At 48.4% G+C, this 17,524-nt stretch overlaps 1 protein-coding gene across 2 annotated transcripts in view; it reads right to left on the reverse strand.

Moving 5' to 3' along the window:
• The window catches only part of ABTB3 (ankyrin repeat and BTB domain containing 3), a 305,101-nt gene that overhangs the window by 3,423 nt on the left and 284,154 nt on the right, over positions 1-17,524 (reverse strand). For both annotated transcript variants that reach the window (XM_058568493.1, XM_058568492.1), the window contains 4 exons: positions 16,657-16,759; positions 14,496-14,577; positions 7,899-7,967; positions 5,725-5,838 (listed from right to left, as the gene is read on the reverse strand). In XM_058568493.1, the coding sequence (XP_058424476.1) occupies positions 5,725-5,838; positions 7,899-7,967; positions 14,496-14,577; positions 16,657-16,759 (368 nt within the window). The remainder of the gene's footprint in view (positions 1-5,724; positions 5,839-7,898; positions 7,968-14,495; positions 14,578-16,656; positions 16,760-17,524) is intronic.

Consider the following 17,524-nt stretch of genomic DNA (forward strand, 5'->3'; position numbering starts at 1 on the left):
AATTCACACAACTCGTCAAGGGCAGAACCAGGAACTGAAGCCTGGTAATTCAAGTCCTTAAGGCTGTGTGCTTAGCCATTAAGACACCGCCTCCAGCCTGATACATTAATCAAAGGATAGGTATTTAGCCTCACGAGTGTGCTTGGGGGAGGAATTCATGTTTGAGATGCAGACGTCAATGTGGCTATGTGGGTTGGCTGTCTGTCTTCAGACCTTTTCTACAGTTTTCAAAGCTTGTAAGTCTCTATGGCAATGAACTGGATGCTCAGAAGTTAGTTAAGTGCTCCTTGAGATGATGTCCTGCTGCTTTATTTAAATGCTGAGTCATCTAAATTATCTAAATGCTGGATCAGCCTGCTGAACCTTGTACTATCGATCTTTTAAACCAGAGATGCACTTTGAGTTGTTAGACATGAAATGGTGCGATGATGAGGCAGTGCCAATAAGGCTATGGTGGAATGAGCTGGAAGACGTGGATGCAAGTTGGGGCTTCCCCACCCCACCTGTCTGAATATGTGACCAGGGCTGGGTCACCTGGCCTCTGGCTTTAGGTTCCTGATTTTCAAAATAGGAATTATGACACCTGCATCACAGGCCTGTTGAGAGGATTCAATGGAATATGATTTATGGCAGGACTCTGTCATCTGTCACCCTTAGGGGAGGTAGGTTAGGAAGGCAGCTAAGGGAGGGGTCTCTAGAATCTGCCTGAGTTTTTATTCCAGACTTTGCCACTTACTAACCATCTGCTGTTGGGCAAATTATACAATCTCTCTGTGCCTCGGAATTCCTACCCATAAAATGGGGATTATGATAATATCTAATAGTTTGTGGAGAATAAATGAGATAATGCATGGAGCCTTCAGAATAATGGTTGTAGTTAGCACTCATTCAATGTTAGCTGTCATTATAAACATAAACTATTTATAATTATTACTCTCCTTCTCACTAACTGGTATACAGTGACCCACATGGACAAAGTAGGTGGCCAGGTTGGGATAAGGGGATGGACTGTATCTACAGAGCCTAGCCTAGCTCACTGGCCCATAGAAGGACCAAGCCTGCAACCTTGAACTCACTGATACGACGTGCTAATGCACTGAGCCCACAGCAACCGTGTGCTTAAAAACCGTGTGCAACCTTGTGCAAGTCAAATCACTTCTTTGTGCTTCCATTTCCCAAGCTACAAAGTGAGGGGAGTGAACTAGAGGGTACCACGCTCTTCGGTGCATTTAGGATGCAGACACACCAGGTGATTCTGTGGTCTCCAAGACACTTATAGGGCCTGTGGAGGCTTATCAGCTGGGTGGGCTTGTTATGACCCAAATGTTCACATAGATGCCTAGTATCCTGCAGCCGGGAGAGATCTGAGGAATGCTTTCATTCTTCCAACATGAACCCTGCTCTTAGAGTCACAGAGTAGCAGGCCTCATTGTCCAGGTGGGGAAACTGAGGCTCAGAGTTGCCTATCTTTGATTCTATGGACACAGAGAGCATCCCCCCTCCTTACCACAGCCAGCCACTTGCTTTGTATATGGCTGCCACTCATCACAAGTTAGTGTAAGTGGAGAATAATAAGCATAATAAATACATTTATATTTGGTGATGACAATACATTAGACACTTGCCTACCTCCACACAGCTAACTACTGACAGATCTGGGACCAGAACTCTCATCTCCTAGACCAATGGTTGACCAACTACAGGCCTGTGGGCCAAATCTGGCCCACCACCCATTTTTGTAAATAAAGTTTTATTGGAACAGGGCCACACTCACTCATTTATACACTGTCTATGGCTGCTTTTGTACTACAATGGCAGAGTTGAGGAGGTACAAAAGCAACTGTATGGCCTATGTGAAAATATTTATCTGGCCCTTCACAAAAAAAAGTTTGCTGACCCCATCCTAGACTATAATTTTTTCAAGGGCAGAGACCATGTCTTACTAATATATTAAATTTGGATAAATACCGTTCCTGGTAAATAGTGAGTGCTCAATAAACACTAGTGAATGAATCTGCTGGTTTCCAAACCTGTGTTCTTTCCAGCCCAGCACACTGTTGAGCTCACTGCATTAGCTTAGATTCAACTTGAACCAGCTTCTTCTTTATTGCAAGTAGCAAGATGCCCTGAAAGGACCATCAGAAGCTCCAGGGCCTCTTTTTCATGACTGAATAGTTCGGGACAGCTTTGCTAGGAAAAAAAAAGATGGCTAAGCTGTGCATTTATGGGATGGGCTTCTTATCTGTCTCAATCCCACAGCTGTCTCCAACGGTTAGATGTAGCACGGAGGTCATGTGGCCAAGGCCTTGTTGACATTTGGAACATGGTTGTTAGCATCTAATGCCTGCATTTCCTGGGGTTCCAAACCAAGTGCTGGTGTCCTTTTTTTTTCTGTCTTTTACTAAACCAGCCTCAATTTGCAGCACAATCTGCCAGTAATAGAATCCACAGGGCATGCGACCATCAGGGGGCGCTGCAGTACCCACAGCGCAGGGGAAGCAGAGCACAGAAAGGGCAGGGGGTGCTGGCCTCGCCCTGTCCTCCATGCAAATATCATGAAGGGCGGACATTTGCATAGGAAACACTCCCGGATGTGGCCTGGGAGGCCGAGGTCGAGGCCGGTGTCTGCAAAAGGCAAAGCTCTGGATGCAGAAGTACAGAAATGAGAGACAGTTCTCTGCCATCGGTGTTCTAAGGCTGTAGCACAGACGTAGTCCCAGCCTGGGTTCATGCTGCATCGGCTGCATGATTAAATAAGATATGCTACAGAAGCTGCCCACCAAGGAGCTGGGAGTGATTAAAATGGAATTGTGGGACACAGGCCTTGCTGCCAAGATGACAGGCCACGGCGAGGCCACCTGTGGATGTGGAGTTCACAGGGCAATTTGAGTGTCCATGGCCAGGGGAGCAGTGGAGGACCACAGACTGATCAGGCTTTCGTCCTAGGTACAGAGAGTCTCTCGGGATGCTTTTCTGCAAAGTAATTGGTTTAAGATAAAAAAAAAAATTTGCTGCGTCCAGAGAAACCAGATATTGGCAACATCCTCACTTAACAAAAACACCCAGTGTGTGTGTGTGTGTAGGAAGTAGCCTGACTGTACCTTTTAATGTACTGATGACCAATCAGAAAATCTTTTTTGAGTATCAAGGATTATTGTAAATATCTCAAACATTTATTAGGCCAGACAGTAAACAGAGGGTTAAGAACCTGTGCTTTGATGTCAGACAGTTCTGGCTACATGCCCCAAAGAACTGGAACTTGAACAGATATTTGCACACCCATGATCATAGCAGCAATATTCACAGTAGTTAAAAGGTGGAAGGCTGGGCCGGCCCGTGGCTTGGCGGTTAAGTGCGCGTGCTCCGCTGCTGGTGGCCGGGGTTCAGATCCCGGGTGCGCACCGACGCACTGCTTCTCCGGCCATGCTGAGGCTGCGTCCCACATACAGCAACTAGAAGGATGTGCAACTATGACATACAACTATCTACTGGGGCTTTGGGGACAAAAAGGAGGAGGATTGGCAATGGATGTTAGCTCAGAGCCGGTCTTCCTCAGCAAAAAGAGGAGGATTAGCATGGATGTTAGCTCAGGGCTGATCTTCCTCACACATACACAAAAAAGGTGGAAGGAACCTAACTGTCCATTGATGAATGAATGGATGAACACAATGTGGTATATACATACAATGGAATATCATTCAGCCTTAAAAAGGAAGGAAATTCTGACACATGCTACAACATAGATGAACCTTAAAGACACTATGGTAAGTAAAATAAGCCAGTCACAAAAGGACAAATACTGTATGATTCCACTTATATGAGGGACCTAAAGGAGTCAAATTCATAGAGACAGAAAGCAGAATGGTGGCTGCCAGGGGCTGAGGGGAGGGGGAATGGGGAGTTATTGTTTAATGGGTACAGTGTCAGTTTGGGAAGAAGAAAAGTTCTGCAGATGGATGGTAGTGATGGTTGCACAACAATGTGAGAGTCCTTAATGCCCTGAACTACACGCTTAGAAATGGTTACAATGGTAAATTTCATGCTACATATATTTTACAATAAAAAAAACTCAGTAATAGCTGTGTGACCTTTTTTTTTTTCTTTTGTAATTTTATTTATTTATTTATTTTTCCCCCAAAGCCCCAGTAGATAGTTGTATGTCATAGTTGCATATCCTTCTGGTTGCTGTACGTGGGACGCGGCCTCAGCATGGCTGGAGAAGCGGTGCGTCAGTGCGCGCCCGGGATCCGAACCCGGGCCGCCAGCAGCGGAGCGCGCCCACTTAACCACTAAGCCACCGGGCCGGCCCTAGCTGTGTAACCTTAAACAAGTTACTTTACCTCTCTGTGCCTCTGTTTCCCTATTATGACATGGGACTAATGATAACATTTACCTTCAAGGGTTGTGGTGAGGATTAAAAAAAAGATAATGTAACCAGGCTTTTAGCACAGGTACCTGCACACGGAAAGGACTCATTGAATGTTGGCTTAAGACAGAAAATAACATCTCAAACGCAACCTGATTTTTCACAATGAGCAGTAGGAGCATGATTCACATCAGCTGTCACTCTACAGAGCCGTGGATGTGGGAGGCAAGTGTACTGAGCTCCAGTCACACAAAATAAGAGTTTTTTGTTTGTTTTAAATTAATTCCTGATCTTAAGTCATTTCATTGTTTCTTCCTAGCAAATGTTAACCCCCCCATCCTGAGCACATAAAACAAAATGAAGTGGCAATTGGACAAATTATTTTAATTCCCCTGAACCCAGTATCCCACTTGTGAAATGAATTGGATGGTTCCCAAAAACCGGAGTGGCCTTAGGGCTGAAGTCACAATGGTCACCTGGGAGCTTGTTAAAAATACAGATTCCCAGGCCCCACTGCAGAGATCACTGGGGCTGGGGGGCTAAACAGAGATTCAGAACGCTTCCCAGGTGATTCTGATTAGTATCAGGTGTTGGGTCCGCCCGACTAGGAGGTCTCCTTGGACCCCTCCAGTGCTGACAATCTGTTCTCAACCTTGACCACATCTGAGAATCACTTGGGAAGCCTTGAAAAACACCTTTTCCTAGGCTCCACTCACAGAGGCTAATTTGATTGGTCTGTGATAGGTCCCCGGCACGGGGATTTTAAGTGAGTGCCCAGGTGATGCTACTGAGCAGTGAGTGATGGAGAGCATAGTTCTAGAATAGCAGTTCTCACCTTGAGGATGCACCAGAATTATCTGGAGGGCTTTTGAAGCCACAGATGGCTGGGCCTACCCCCAGAGTTTCTGATTCAGTAGGTCTGGGGTAGGGGCTTAGAATTTACATTTCTAACAAGTCCCCCAAAGATACTGCTGCTGGCCTGGAGACCACACTTTGAGAACCACAGTTCCAGAACCTTGCTACTCAAGGTGTGGCTTGGACCAGCAGCAGAGGCTCCACCTGGGAGCTTGTTAGAAATGCAGAACCCAGGGCCACCCCAGTTCTGCTGAATCAGTCTGCAACGTGAAGAGAAGCACTGTTAGAGAACAACTCTGCTTTTGAAACTTCTGGGTTCCTGTGTTCACTGTATTCTGGAGGGCGGGGTGAAGGGAAAGGCACCTTTTCTAGAGCAGGAAGCAGGCCTGAATGAGCAGGCCAGCATCCACCCTCTGCCCTGACTCGGTGTGTCTGCACAGGAAAAGGTTCTCCCACTTCATCGCGAGGTGTGTGCTCAGGGCAGTGAGGGCGGGATGGATTACCTTGGCATGGTTGTAAGTGTCCACACAGTTGTCCGTATTGATGCTCTTTGCACAGATGATCTCGCAGTGTCGCTGCAAAGCCTCCAGCTGGAAAAATTTAGCTGCAGACAGAAGCTGAAAACCATAAAAAGAGCCTGTTAGAGGTTGGGAGGTGGAAATAAAGGAACGACAGTGGTGAGAAAAATCCTCATCTTCCCCCATGGTGTCCCAAGGTGACAGGACTGGGAATAAAGGTGACGGTGTGTCACTCTAAAGCACAAAGGTAACCCTAGAGGACTAAGAGCAACAGAATCTACCGTGGGGGACGACGGCAGAGGGGACGGGGTGGGGGTCCAAGTGAACCAAATTCACATCTATTACAGCAGGAGGTCAAGCAAAGATGCCTAAAATTGTTATGTCCAGAAACGAGGGTGAACGTCATTATTTAGCAAGATGGATATCCATGTGGCTCACTCCCTCTGTTCATCCAGGTCTCCATGTAAATGTCCCCTCAGAGATGCCTCCCAGACCACGCCCCCTCAGGCTGCCTCCCTCCACTGCTGTCTGTCCCCCTGACCCTGCCTTAGTCTTCCTCATAGCCCGTCTCCCACCAGACATGACGTCATGCCTGTCGCCCTCACCAGAAGCCTAGTGGGCAGGCAGCTCTGTCCCGGTGCATCACTGCTGTGGCCTGGCCCTGAGCACAGCGCCTGGCCGGAGATGCTCAATAGAGGTGTGTTGAGAGAGCGACAGGCTTTGGGGAGGGGAAGGAACAGCTCACGCACGAGTTCAAAGGAATTGGCTTTGGGGAAGAGGCTGGGGCGGGCAGAGTGGGGTGGGTGAGCTGCTCTTTATGACAAGCCCTTCTGTATTATTTACATGATTTAAATGGATGTTCACTGTTTTGATTTTAAAATAAAAAAATGTTTACAGAAGAGCCTACGTCCTCAGACTGTAGCCTGGTCTTGAGGTAGAGAAGTGTCAGAGAGACAAGAGAATAACTTTGGGAGTGCGGGGGTAGTGACCACGGAAGGCTTCAGAGTAAGAAGGATAAATGGGCCACACAGGGAATACATAGCCCTGTGGCCCTCACTATGTGCCAAGCACTGTTCTAAGCACCTTATAAAAAAAAAAAACCAGCTAAGAAAAGAATTTTTTAAAATTCTTCAAAACCCAGTGAGGTAGATATTGTTACCCTCATTTTACAGGTGAGGAAACAGGCTGAGAGAGCTTAAATCACTTGTCCAAGATCACACAGCTCAGAAGGGGCAGAGCCTGGATTTAAACTCAGTCTGGCCCAGAGTCCCTGCTTGGCCTGATTCAGTAGGTCTGGGGTAGGGGCTTAGAATTTACATTTCTAACAAGTCCCCCAAAGATACTGCTGCTGGCCTGGAGACCACACTTTGAGAACCACATTCCCCACATGAGAGGCGATCATGTGGGGTCGCCTCTTGAATGACGGATAGTGTTCTGACATCTCTCATCAGTCAGGCACCCTGGCCTTCAGACATCTGCACGGGGTCCCAGCTCTTCTGCTCAGGATTATCAGAGTGATTTTGGGTTCTGGGTCAAAGCTCCCAGCTTTGAGTTGGAAAACCGACAAGAGTTCCACTCCTAGGAAGGAGCAGGGGAAATCTTGGCCTTGGACAGAAAGGGGCAGAAACAACGCCCCTGGACTAGGAAGGGGAGAACAGGCTGAATTGGAGAGGTAGACAGGAGACAGAGGAGAGTCAAGGAGCTGTGGGATGAGCGACGGTCAACCTGAGTGAGCAGGGGGAGCTCTGTAATCAGCTCTCTGCTTCTGCATCCAGGGACCCGCTGTGATTTGAGGAATATTTTCAGATAATATAATTATCTTACAAATGACAGAAGAGAAGTTGGCAAGGATAGTTCCTGATGACGGTATTTGAGCCCAGCTGTGCCTCAGCCTCTGCAGTAAATTTCCTTTACCCCACCCCCCACAGCCAATTAAAATTGGATTTCACTCACTTGCTACTGAATGGGTTTGGGCTAGTGCACCGAGCACCCAGCGTTCCAGGGATGGGCTCTGCTGAGAAGCCCTTGGAAGGTCTAAGGGGGCAGGCAGGACCCCAAAGCCTGTATCCAAATGAAACCCAAGACAGGTCCCCCCAGACACTGCTGGTGACCGAGTTTACAGAGGTGCCACCCACCCAGTAACATGAAAGATTCCTTACCTCCATTATCTCGTTGTTTTTAATGAGAAGTGACTCTGGGCCGCCGTAGTAGAGATACTGCATGACCAGCTGCAAGAAAAGACCAGGGAGCAAAGTGTCCATAGCACGCAGTCACAATCATCTTAAAGTCCCCCAGTCGAAGCCTCAGGCTAGTTCCTGCGTCCCTCCAACACCCATTCCCAATGGTTGCCATTCTGTGATCGCTGCCTTACAGAAGTTCCATTTAGAGCAGTTTTTTTGTTGGATGTTTTTTCCCTTAGAGCATGCTGCAATTTGTCTCCTTGTGGTTCTCCCCAGCTTCCAAGTCAAGCCCAGGGCCAAATTAAACATTTCTAAGCTCTGCTCCCCAGAACAGTTCCCTCCATCTATGGATGGCAATCATGGGTTATCTGCTCACCTCCCACCCCATCAGGCTGCGCAAAACTGCTGCACACGTGACGTGGCTTAAAGAACCCGCAGCAGTGGCCACTGCCCTGGGACCATGGCCCGGTCTGACCAGAAGCCTCCTGTTTAAGTCCCAGAGAGTGACTCTGGGCTACCACCGGACCACCTGCTCCTTATTACAACTCGACAAGATCCAAGATGAAGCCATTAGGGGTCCAGGTTTCAATGTTTCATTGATGGTGTGAACAGTCCAAGCCAGGCTGTTCCTTGTTCCTGTGACTCAGGATACTCAAAGGTGTGCAAAGTCCCAGAGCTTTGTAAACTGGTGTCCCTTAAGTAGAATGAGGCCCACAGATGGGTTAGAATTGGCTGTCACCACCTTCCATGAAACTGAGTGTTAATGTTCCTAGGTGCTGTGTACCCTTTCCAGTTGGCCACAGTCTCCTCCACTCCCTATTGTCTTCTGCTTGCCTGTATGACACACTGACTTTACCTGCCTGGCTCTGAGGCAGCTGTGTTGGAAAAATCTATAGACTGGTTACATCCTGTCTTTGGGCACCTGTAAAATCAGGCTCTGATAGTCTGTGACAAATATAGGAAAGTGGTTAATTGCAAGGACCCTGGATTGGGCTGTCTCAGTTTCTGATCTGGCTCTGCTGCTTAAAAGCTGGATGACCTGAATTCAGTGAGGCTCTCTGTGCCTCAGTTTCATCATCTGTAAAGTGGGGATAATATCACCTACCTCATGTGGTTGTGATGAGGATTAAGTGAGGTAATACATGTAACAGGCCTAGCAGGGGCCTGGCCTATGGCAAGAAGTCAATGAATTTTAGCTCTTTAATTTTCTCTGAAGTTGAAAAATCTTTTTCCAGTAGTGCTTTTGCCATGTGCTGCCACTTTCTTACTCAGGCATTCAAGACCCTTTGTGACTGATCTCAATCTACTTTTTGTATGTGTGTGTTTAAAGTAATTGTTTTTTAAAAAATATTGCTTACGGCTTTATTGAGATATATTTCACATAACACAAAATGCATCCATTTAAAGTGTACAGTTCAGTGGTCTTTAGTGTATTTGCAGTGTTGTGCAACCATCACCATAATCTAATTTGAGAACACTTTCAACATTCCCAGGAGAAACCCTGCACCCATTAGCAGTCTCTCCCATTTCCTCCTTGGGCTAGTCCGTCAGTTGACAACCACTATGGGTTTGCCTATTCTGGACGTTTCATATAAATGGAATCATACAACACATGTTCTCTCGTGTCTGGCGTCTTAGTGTGATATTTTCACGGTTCACCCCGGTTGTCACATACATCACTACTTCATTCTTTTTTATTGCTCATCAATATCCGGTTGTATTGATGTACCACATTTTGTGTATCCACTCATCAGCTGGTGGACATTTGGGTTGTTTCCACTTTTTTGCTATTATGAATACTACTGCTATGGATCAGTTTACTTGTTCAGATCTTATCTGCCCCTTTGCCTTTCCCTCCTCCTAATCTTGATAACAGCTGCCTTTTAGGCTCTGACCACTCCCAATCACTTGCCTCTCTCAGAACCTCTCTCAGCCTCTTTCAGCTGATCTCTCTGCCCGGTGCCCTCCCCTTCTTCTCCACATGTTGAACTCTGCCCCTCTTTTGGGATGCAGCTCAGCGGTCACCTCTGTGAAGCCGCCGCAGATTTGCTCAGGTCTCCTAGCTGCCCCCCACCCTGGGTTGGGCAGCCCACCAGCCCCGACTGCAGTGTGATTTCCCACTAGAGCTTGAGGGCACAGACTGCGTCTTGTCCGTTTCCGCATCCCCAGTGTCTGCACTTGCAAGTGCCTTTTAAACAAAAACACGGGGCCGGCCCCGTGGCTTAGCGGTTAAGAGCACGCTCTGCTGCTGGCGGCCCGGGTTGGGATCCCGGGCGCGCACCGACGCACCGCCTCTCCGGCCATGCTGAGGCCGCGTCCCACATACAGCAACTAGAAGGATGTGCAGCTATGACATACAACTATCTACTGGGGCTTTGGGGAGAAAAAGGAGGAGGATTGGCAATAGATGTTAGCTCAGAGCTGGTCTTCCTCAGCAAAAAGAGGAGGATTAGCACGGATGTTAACTCAGGGCCGATCTTCCTCACAAAAAAAAAAAAACAACAAAAACACAAATCCTCCCCTCCCTCTTCTGTGTCTGAGTGTCCCATGTACTGATTTTGGACTTTTGTGACCACCTACCTCTCGCAGAGATGGTGGTGCACTGATGGTGGTGGCTGAGGCTTTGTGAAATAATAACACAGCGTCGTTTACCCTCCCCTTCTCACCCTTATGGGTCATAAGCACCTAAAATACCAAGTCAGCGAACATCGGGATATTGGCTTTATTAAAATCAGTTATGCCCCTAGCACCTCTCTATTATAAAGGCCAAACCAATTATTATGACAATAAGAGCCATAATAATAACTGCCCTGAACACAGGGCCTCTCCATTCACAAAGCACTTCTCTATCATGTTATCTCATTTACTCAAGGTGGGGCTGTCGACTTGAAATGCTGCCCCTTAGTGGATGGAGATCCCGGGGCTAATGGAATTTAAATTGGGCTGCCCCATGCCACCTTCAGACTCTGCCAGCTCAAGTGTTTTCTGCAAGAGGGCAAGATGAACCCTTATTAGGCTGAAGGGCCTGTTTATGGAGTTGTTTTTCTTGGCAGCTGTGAACCTGCACGCAGCAGGGATTGCAATGGCGTCCGCAGCCTCACCGAGGCTCCACTCCAGGTGCAGCCTCAGCTGCGTGCAGCTCTTGCCCGCGTGTGAGCGTGTGACGTTCAACAGTCTTGCAGGGAGGGAACTCAAAGCAGTGTGCTTTACTAAAATTCTTTTGTCAGCATGGAAGTGAAGTGAACAGGCCCCTGGGAGCCTCCTTCTGGGTCAGTCAGCCCTACTTGGCCTATTTCAAGCCACAAATGAGGCTTTTCTTCTTTTATGGGGAAGGGGCGGGCACATGGAAAAGTCCCCGGGGCCTGCTAAATCTTGCGCACTACAGTAACTTGAGGCTAATGCGGCCAGGAAACCTTCCCCGGTCAGAAGCAATTACAGGCCTGGAGTCCCCTGGGGCCCTGCTTTCCCAGGTAGGTCTCTCACTCAATGAATCCACGCAGCAAACATTTATTGAGTGCCCACTACAAGCCAGTGCTTATTACAGGAACCACCCCAGTTAGTCCCAGGCTTCAAGGTGTAAATGTCCCCTTCGTGAAGCGTGCATTTTCCAGCACCTAGCTCATGCTCCAAACTCCAGTGGGCCTGAGCCTCTCCTCAGCGCTGGGGACTTTTAGGGAGGGCCCAAGTCCTCACAGGAGGGAGGCAGTTAAGAGACCGGGTGGGGGAGTCAGCCAGGCCTGGGTCTGCACCTCAGCGTGGCTGTGATGAGCAGCAGGAACTTGGGCTCTTCCTTCACCTCTCTGAGCCCATATCCCATCTCTAAGGCGGGAGAAGAGCTCCCTGGAGGGGCAGCTGGAAGGACTGAGGGAGACGATGTACTTCTCAGAGTGGGGTCCCTGGACCAGCAGCCTCAGCATCTTCTGGGTTCTTGTAAGAAATATGAATTCTCAAGCCTCACCCCAGGCCTACAGAATCAGGAACCCTGGGGGTAGGGCCCAGGAATCTGCATTTTAACAAGTTTTCTGTATCTTAAGCAACTCCTGCCGACCAACCCTGCCGAGATTCTGATGCCTGCTCAAGTTCGAGAACCACTGTAACTTAGAGCATTGGGTCTCCATCTTGGCTGCACACTGGGATCGTGAGAGGAGGCCCGAGACCTCAAAATGTTGATGCCTGGGCCCCAGCCCAGATCTGAGTTACAGCCTGGACACTGGGAATTTTCAAAGCTCCCTAAGTGGTTCCAATGTACAGCTGAGGCTGAGAACCACCGGCCTCGAGCCTTATACATAGCTAGCGCTCAAGAAATGGGAGCTGTTCTTATCATTGTTCCCTTTGAGAACGGGTATTCCAGAATAAGCACCTAGGCTTTGGTTCAAATCCTGGCTCTGTCACTAACTAGCACTAAGACTAGCGGTGCATCATTTAAGTTCTCTGGGCCTAGGTTTCTTCATCTCTAAAAAAGGCAAGAATAATCCAGACAACCAGGTGCAAGCCAAGGTCAGAGCATCATTCATAGCTGGAGCCCCATACAGGTTTCTTCCCCGCCCTCCCCACCCCTAACCCTACAGCAAAGCAGCAGTTTCATGGAAAATTTCAAACCCAACAGCCACCGCCATTCCAGAAAGGGCTGTGGCCACTTTGTTTTCAGTAGAAAGTGAGGTGAGGGGTTGGGATGAGGGACTGGGAATAGCGGGACCGGACGTCTGGGGCCGCGCCAACTCCCCAGTCTCACTTTGGGGTTCCAGTCTCCTCTCTGCTACTCCCGCCCCAGAGGGACGGCTCACCCAGGTTAGCCTTGTCCTTGGAAAGCTCTTCCGTCCTTTCCCCAATGCTTGGTCCAAAGTAACCTATCCGCAGAGCCTGTGCCTAGCAGGGAGGTGGTTTATCAGTTCTCGCTTAGAAAAACCACCACCCACTTAAAAATTGCCATGAAGCGCCAGATGCCAGGTTGAATGTTTCCTCACGTGGTCCTACGTGCTAATTTCTGCAAGAACCCAGGATGTAGAGTGATAATGATTGACTTCAAAATGAGGCTCAGAGAAGAGAGTGTCTTGCTCATGGTTATTCGGGAAGGATTCTTTATTTCAAAGTTTCAACATAACCAAAAGAGGGCATCTCTAATGGTGGAAATGCAGGCACCTCAGCAGGCTTTTCGGGCTAGTGTGAGGGCATGGTGGCTTCCTGGCAGCCCTCTGAACAGCAGGATCTGGGGGACCAGGGTTAATGGTGGAGGGCAGAGCCACCATCTGGCCCGCCTTCTCCCCTACTTGGCTCATACTGTGTGGTCCCTATGCTTCTCTTCAATCTCCAGTATACCTAAGACCCAGCCAAATGGACTGATTATCACCCTCCCTCAAACACACCCCATGACTTCCCATTTCTGTGCCTTTGTTTACACTGTTCCGCCTGCTAGAATACCCTCTCTCTTCTATCCACCAGATGAGGAATCTGAGGCTCAGAAAGGTTTGTCCAAGGTCACATGAAGGACATTGATTTTAAACAGGGGAATGCAGCTGTTTAAACAGAAGACTGTAGCATTTAAATCCTGGAATGCAGCTCTGTCCTTCAAAGTCCAGATCAGGACCCCGCCCCATGACCTTGGTCATGGTCAGCTTTGCCTCCCGGTTATCTCATCATCCCTCTTAGAACACGAGTCTCCCAAGGGCCGGCCTGAGTCTTACCCACTTGTGTCCTCCCAGGGCTGTCCTTCGTGAATTGAACTGGAGGAAACAAGGTCACCCCCCAGGAGACTCACACTGCCTTAGTAACCCCGGCCAGCGGGAGGACAGCATTGAGGGTCTGCACCCTCCCCTGTGCGCCTGCCCCTGTGCAGATCCAAGCAGCCTACCACGCTTCGTGCCCTCGGAGCTCTGGAAATACGGCTGCAAAGCCGGCCGGGGCAGGGTTTATGAATCAGGCATGAAAGAAGGAGGAAAAGGGAAGAAAGCTGCCCTGCCCCTCAGAAATGCCCCATAAACCAAAACCCATCGTTAACCGCATCAACTTCTCCCAAACGGAAGGAGACATGGTAATGTCATCCGGCCTTTGACAAAGAAACCTCCCCCCGCCATTTACATTAGGTTCAGACCTGTGTAACAATGTACTGGATTCCGAGTCCACCGGCCCCTCATCGCACTGGGCTCAGCCACAGTTTTGAGACTTCATACCTGCTTTTCCCCACCTGGAATGTTCTAACCCCCTTTCTTAAGCCCAAAGCCTTCCTTGGTTCTCCTCAGCCTTCCATATTTCAGCTAACACCCCATCGGGGAGGCCCTCCCCAATTTCCCTGGTCTGATTCGCCAGAGCACGAAGGCTCACCCCTCTGTCTCGTGCGCCCATCACGTTACACTGTAATTGACTAATTAGTTACCCCTCTGGACTGTGAGACCCCAGGTCCCAGCACAGGGTCAGACACACAGTAGGTGCTCAATGCTGTGGGGATGAATTGATTGTAAAGGGGAGAGGCGGGGGGGTGCCAAGAGTGCAGGAGACTGAGGCCTTTTTCAGTGGCTAATCCCCAGGGGGAGGGTTGGAGTGTGCCCACCACCTGGCATTCCAGGCCTCAGCGGGGCTCACCTGAAAGATGGGGTACTTCACGTAGCCGATCTCTATGCAGGTGCTATCATTTGTTGGTTTGCTGGAGAGGAGCGCCTTGAACCTGAACAAGAACACAAAAAGAGAAAAAAAGACTCAAACACATCTGTAGCTCGCCAGAAACTCAGCTCTCTCATGACAGAAACGTGTTATATCTTGTATCCCCCCACTCTGAAGTATAACAATGATACATCCACAGATTTCTTAATTTAACCCCCCCCCCAAATGATGCCATAATCCAATTGGAGGTTAAAACTCTAAAGTTAAAAACAGTACAATTATTTCTCATACAGGTGACTGGAAAAGAACGAATGCCTTTTAAAACCCTGTCCATCTTTCAGGGCCCGTCACAAAGACTGCCTCCTTCACGGAGTCCTTCCTGAGCCTGGTCAGGCCGCAGGCCCCTCTGGTACCCATGGAGCTCTCCACATCCTATCCTCCCTCCTCTTCCATCCAGACATCCTTCGCTCCATGAGGGCAGGGACTTCCGCCGTTTCTGTCTCTGCTGCATCCTCAGACCCTATAGTCTGGACCTGATGCATCGTAGGTATTGAATCAACATCTCCTTTTGGAAGACCTTCTGTCTGGTCAGATACACTTTAGATACACTTTCCTGCCATGGACTAAACTATATGTTCCTTGTGGGTACAGACCCTGTCAAGTGATACTCACACACTGATATTCAACACATTTAGGAATAAACTAAGATGTATCTCTCTTTTTTTAAACTTTCAATTTTGAAATAATTATAGATTCATAGAAGAGTTACAAAGACAGCAGAGAGAGGTCCTGTATGCCCTTCATCCAGCTTCCCCTAATGTTAACATCCTACACAGCCGTGGTACCTTTGTCAAAACTGAGAAATTAACACTGGTACAATACTGATCTGGTTTTTCCATGGTGTCGTAACCAAGAACTATGCAAGGGACAGCGTATTTTTCTTGTGGCGGCAAAGCAGACATCTGGCGCTTGTATTTCGTTTGGGGGCACTGGAGATGCCAGGATGCTTTTTGGAACCCAGGAGTGCTGGTAATACACATTCAGTAGCAAACTTCCTGCAAGTGGGTTCCCGGTGTCCTGACCCTCTGCTCAGCCCCCGTCGGCTTGCCTCTTCCTCATTTCAGCATCACTTTCTCCTCCGCCCAGCTTCACTGATCCCTGTGCAGATCCTTGGATCATGTGGTTCTAAGTGGTCAACCAAGTCTCAACTCAAATGGAAAGCAGGAGAACGGGCAGTAGGAGAGCCAGCAGGAGGGTGAGCTCCACCACTGTCAACTCCACTGGGAGGGAAAAGTAAGATTCCAGACTTGTGTATTTTGGGTGGTTTAGGCCAAAGTTCCCGGACATCTGGAGAGTAGGCCTTTCAAGGCTGCTGTGTATGAGGTTTCAGGGGTACACTGCATGAGGGCACCTGGCTGAGGAGCTAAAATCCAGCCCATGCTCTGCACATGAAGCTCTGTGCCTGGTACGTGCTCTCTCTGCCCCGAGGAACGGTGTCTTGTCTGAGTCACACAAAGGGGCTGCTGTTCATGCCAGTGGCTGCCCTGTATTCTTTCTTTTAATTGTACTAAAAAGCACATAACATAAAATTTACCATCTTAACCATTTTTAAGTGTACAGTAATGTTACGTATATTCACATTGTTGTGCAACCAATCTCCAGAACTTACTCTGTGCCCATTAAACAACAACTCCCCATTCCTACCTCCCCCCAGCCCCTGGCAACCACCATTCTACCTTCAGTCTCTGTGAAGTTGACTACTCTAGGTGCCTCATATACATGGAATCATACACTATTTGTCCTTTTGTGACTGGCTCATTTCACTTTGCATAAGGTCCCCAAGGTTCATTCACATTGTAGCATGGGTCAGAATCGCCTTCCTTTTTAAGGCTGAGTAATATAGGTATATAGCCCATTTTTTTAATCCATTCATCCACTGATGGACACCTGGGGTGCTTCTGCCTTTTGGCTACTGTGAACAATGCTGCCATGAACAGGGGTGTACAATGCTGTGTACTCTTCAATCCTTGACTTTGATAATCGGCCAGTCCAGTGAAGATACCACCAAAATTGAATTTCAGAGAATAGTTATAGCAACAGCCACACTCATAATTCAGCAGCTTTCAAGATTGACAATACATACCTTGGAGAAGCTGTAAATAACAGCACTTTGTGAGCATAAAATGGTCTTCCTTCTACCAGAAAGGTAACATCAGACATTTCTTTATTGTTAAGGAAATGAGGATCTAGAACAGGAAAGGGAAAAAGGGTAGCTTTAGCGGAGAGAAGGGTGAAGTTTGGATTCCTCTTTTGGAAAGTGCCAGTAAGAGCTGACAGGGAAGCCAGGGAGATCAAATACTCATTGGTGAGATGGTGACTAAACAAGACATAGAATCGATCAAGGAACACTCAAGTCACTGAAATGCAGTTTTTCATAGGAAATTTTCATAGCTTATTTGTGATGAAAAGTAGTATTTCCCCATAGAAGACTCACCCAGAGCCTGAGTTTGGAACTTTCAGGTGTGAAAGGTAAACAGCTGCCCCCCTGGCTTCTAAGAATGCCACCCACCCCACCTTCGCTGCTCCTTCTGGGGCTCAACGCCCTCCCTGCCCGGTGGAAGAGGTTTAGAAGAGCCGCCGCCGCTTGTTCCAGGAGATTAGAAACCCAAGCCTTTCTTTCCCTGGGTCAGCAGCAAATGAGACAGTCCCCTGCCGTCATCTCCAATAATAACCAAGAACGTATAACTAGCACTTGCTGAGCACTTACAAGGTGCCAGGCACAGCGCAAGCTAGCACTTACATCACGCAAACTCACTCAGTCCTGGGAGATAGGGACCATTGTCAGGTGTGCACTCGAGGAAACTGAGGCACGCAGAAGTTACAGGGACTTGATCAAGCCAGTGACAGGTGGAGAAGCTAGGATTTGAACTTGCACATTCCGATTCGAGGGCCTGCATTGTTAAGCACTAGGATCTTCCGATTTGCCTGTCATTTTAGCCATTTAGACCTGG

Source organism: Diceros bicornis, chromosome 25 (assembly GCF_020826845.1).
Source record: "Diceros bicornis minor isolate mBicDic1 chromosome 25, mDicBic1.mat.cur, whole genome shotgun sequence".
Taxonomy (NCBI): Eukaryota; Metazoa; Chordata; class Mammalia; order Perissodactyla; family Rhinocerotidae; genus Diceros; species Diceros bicornis.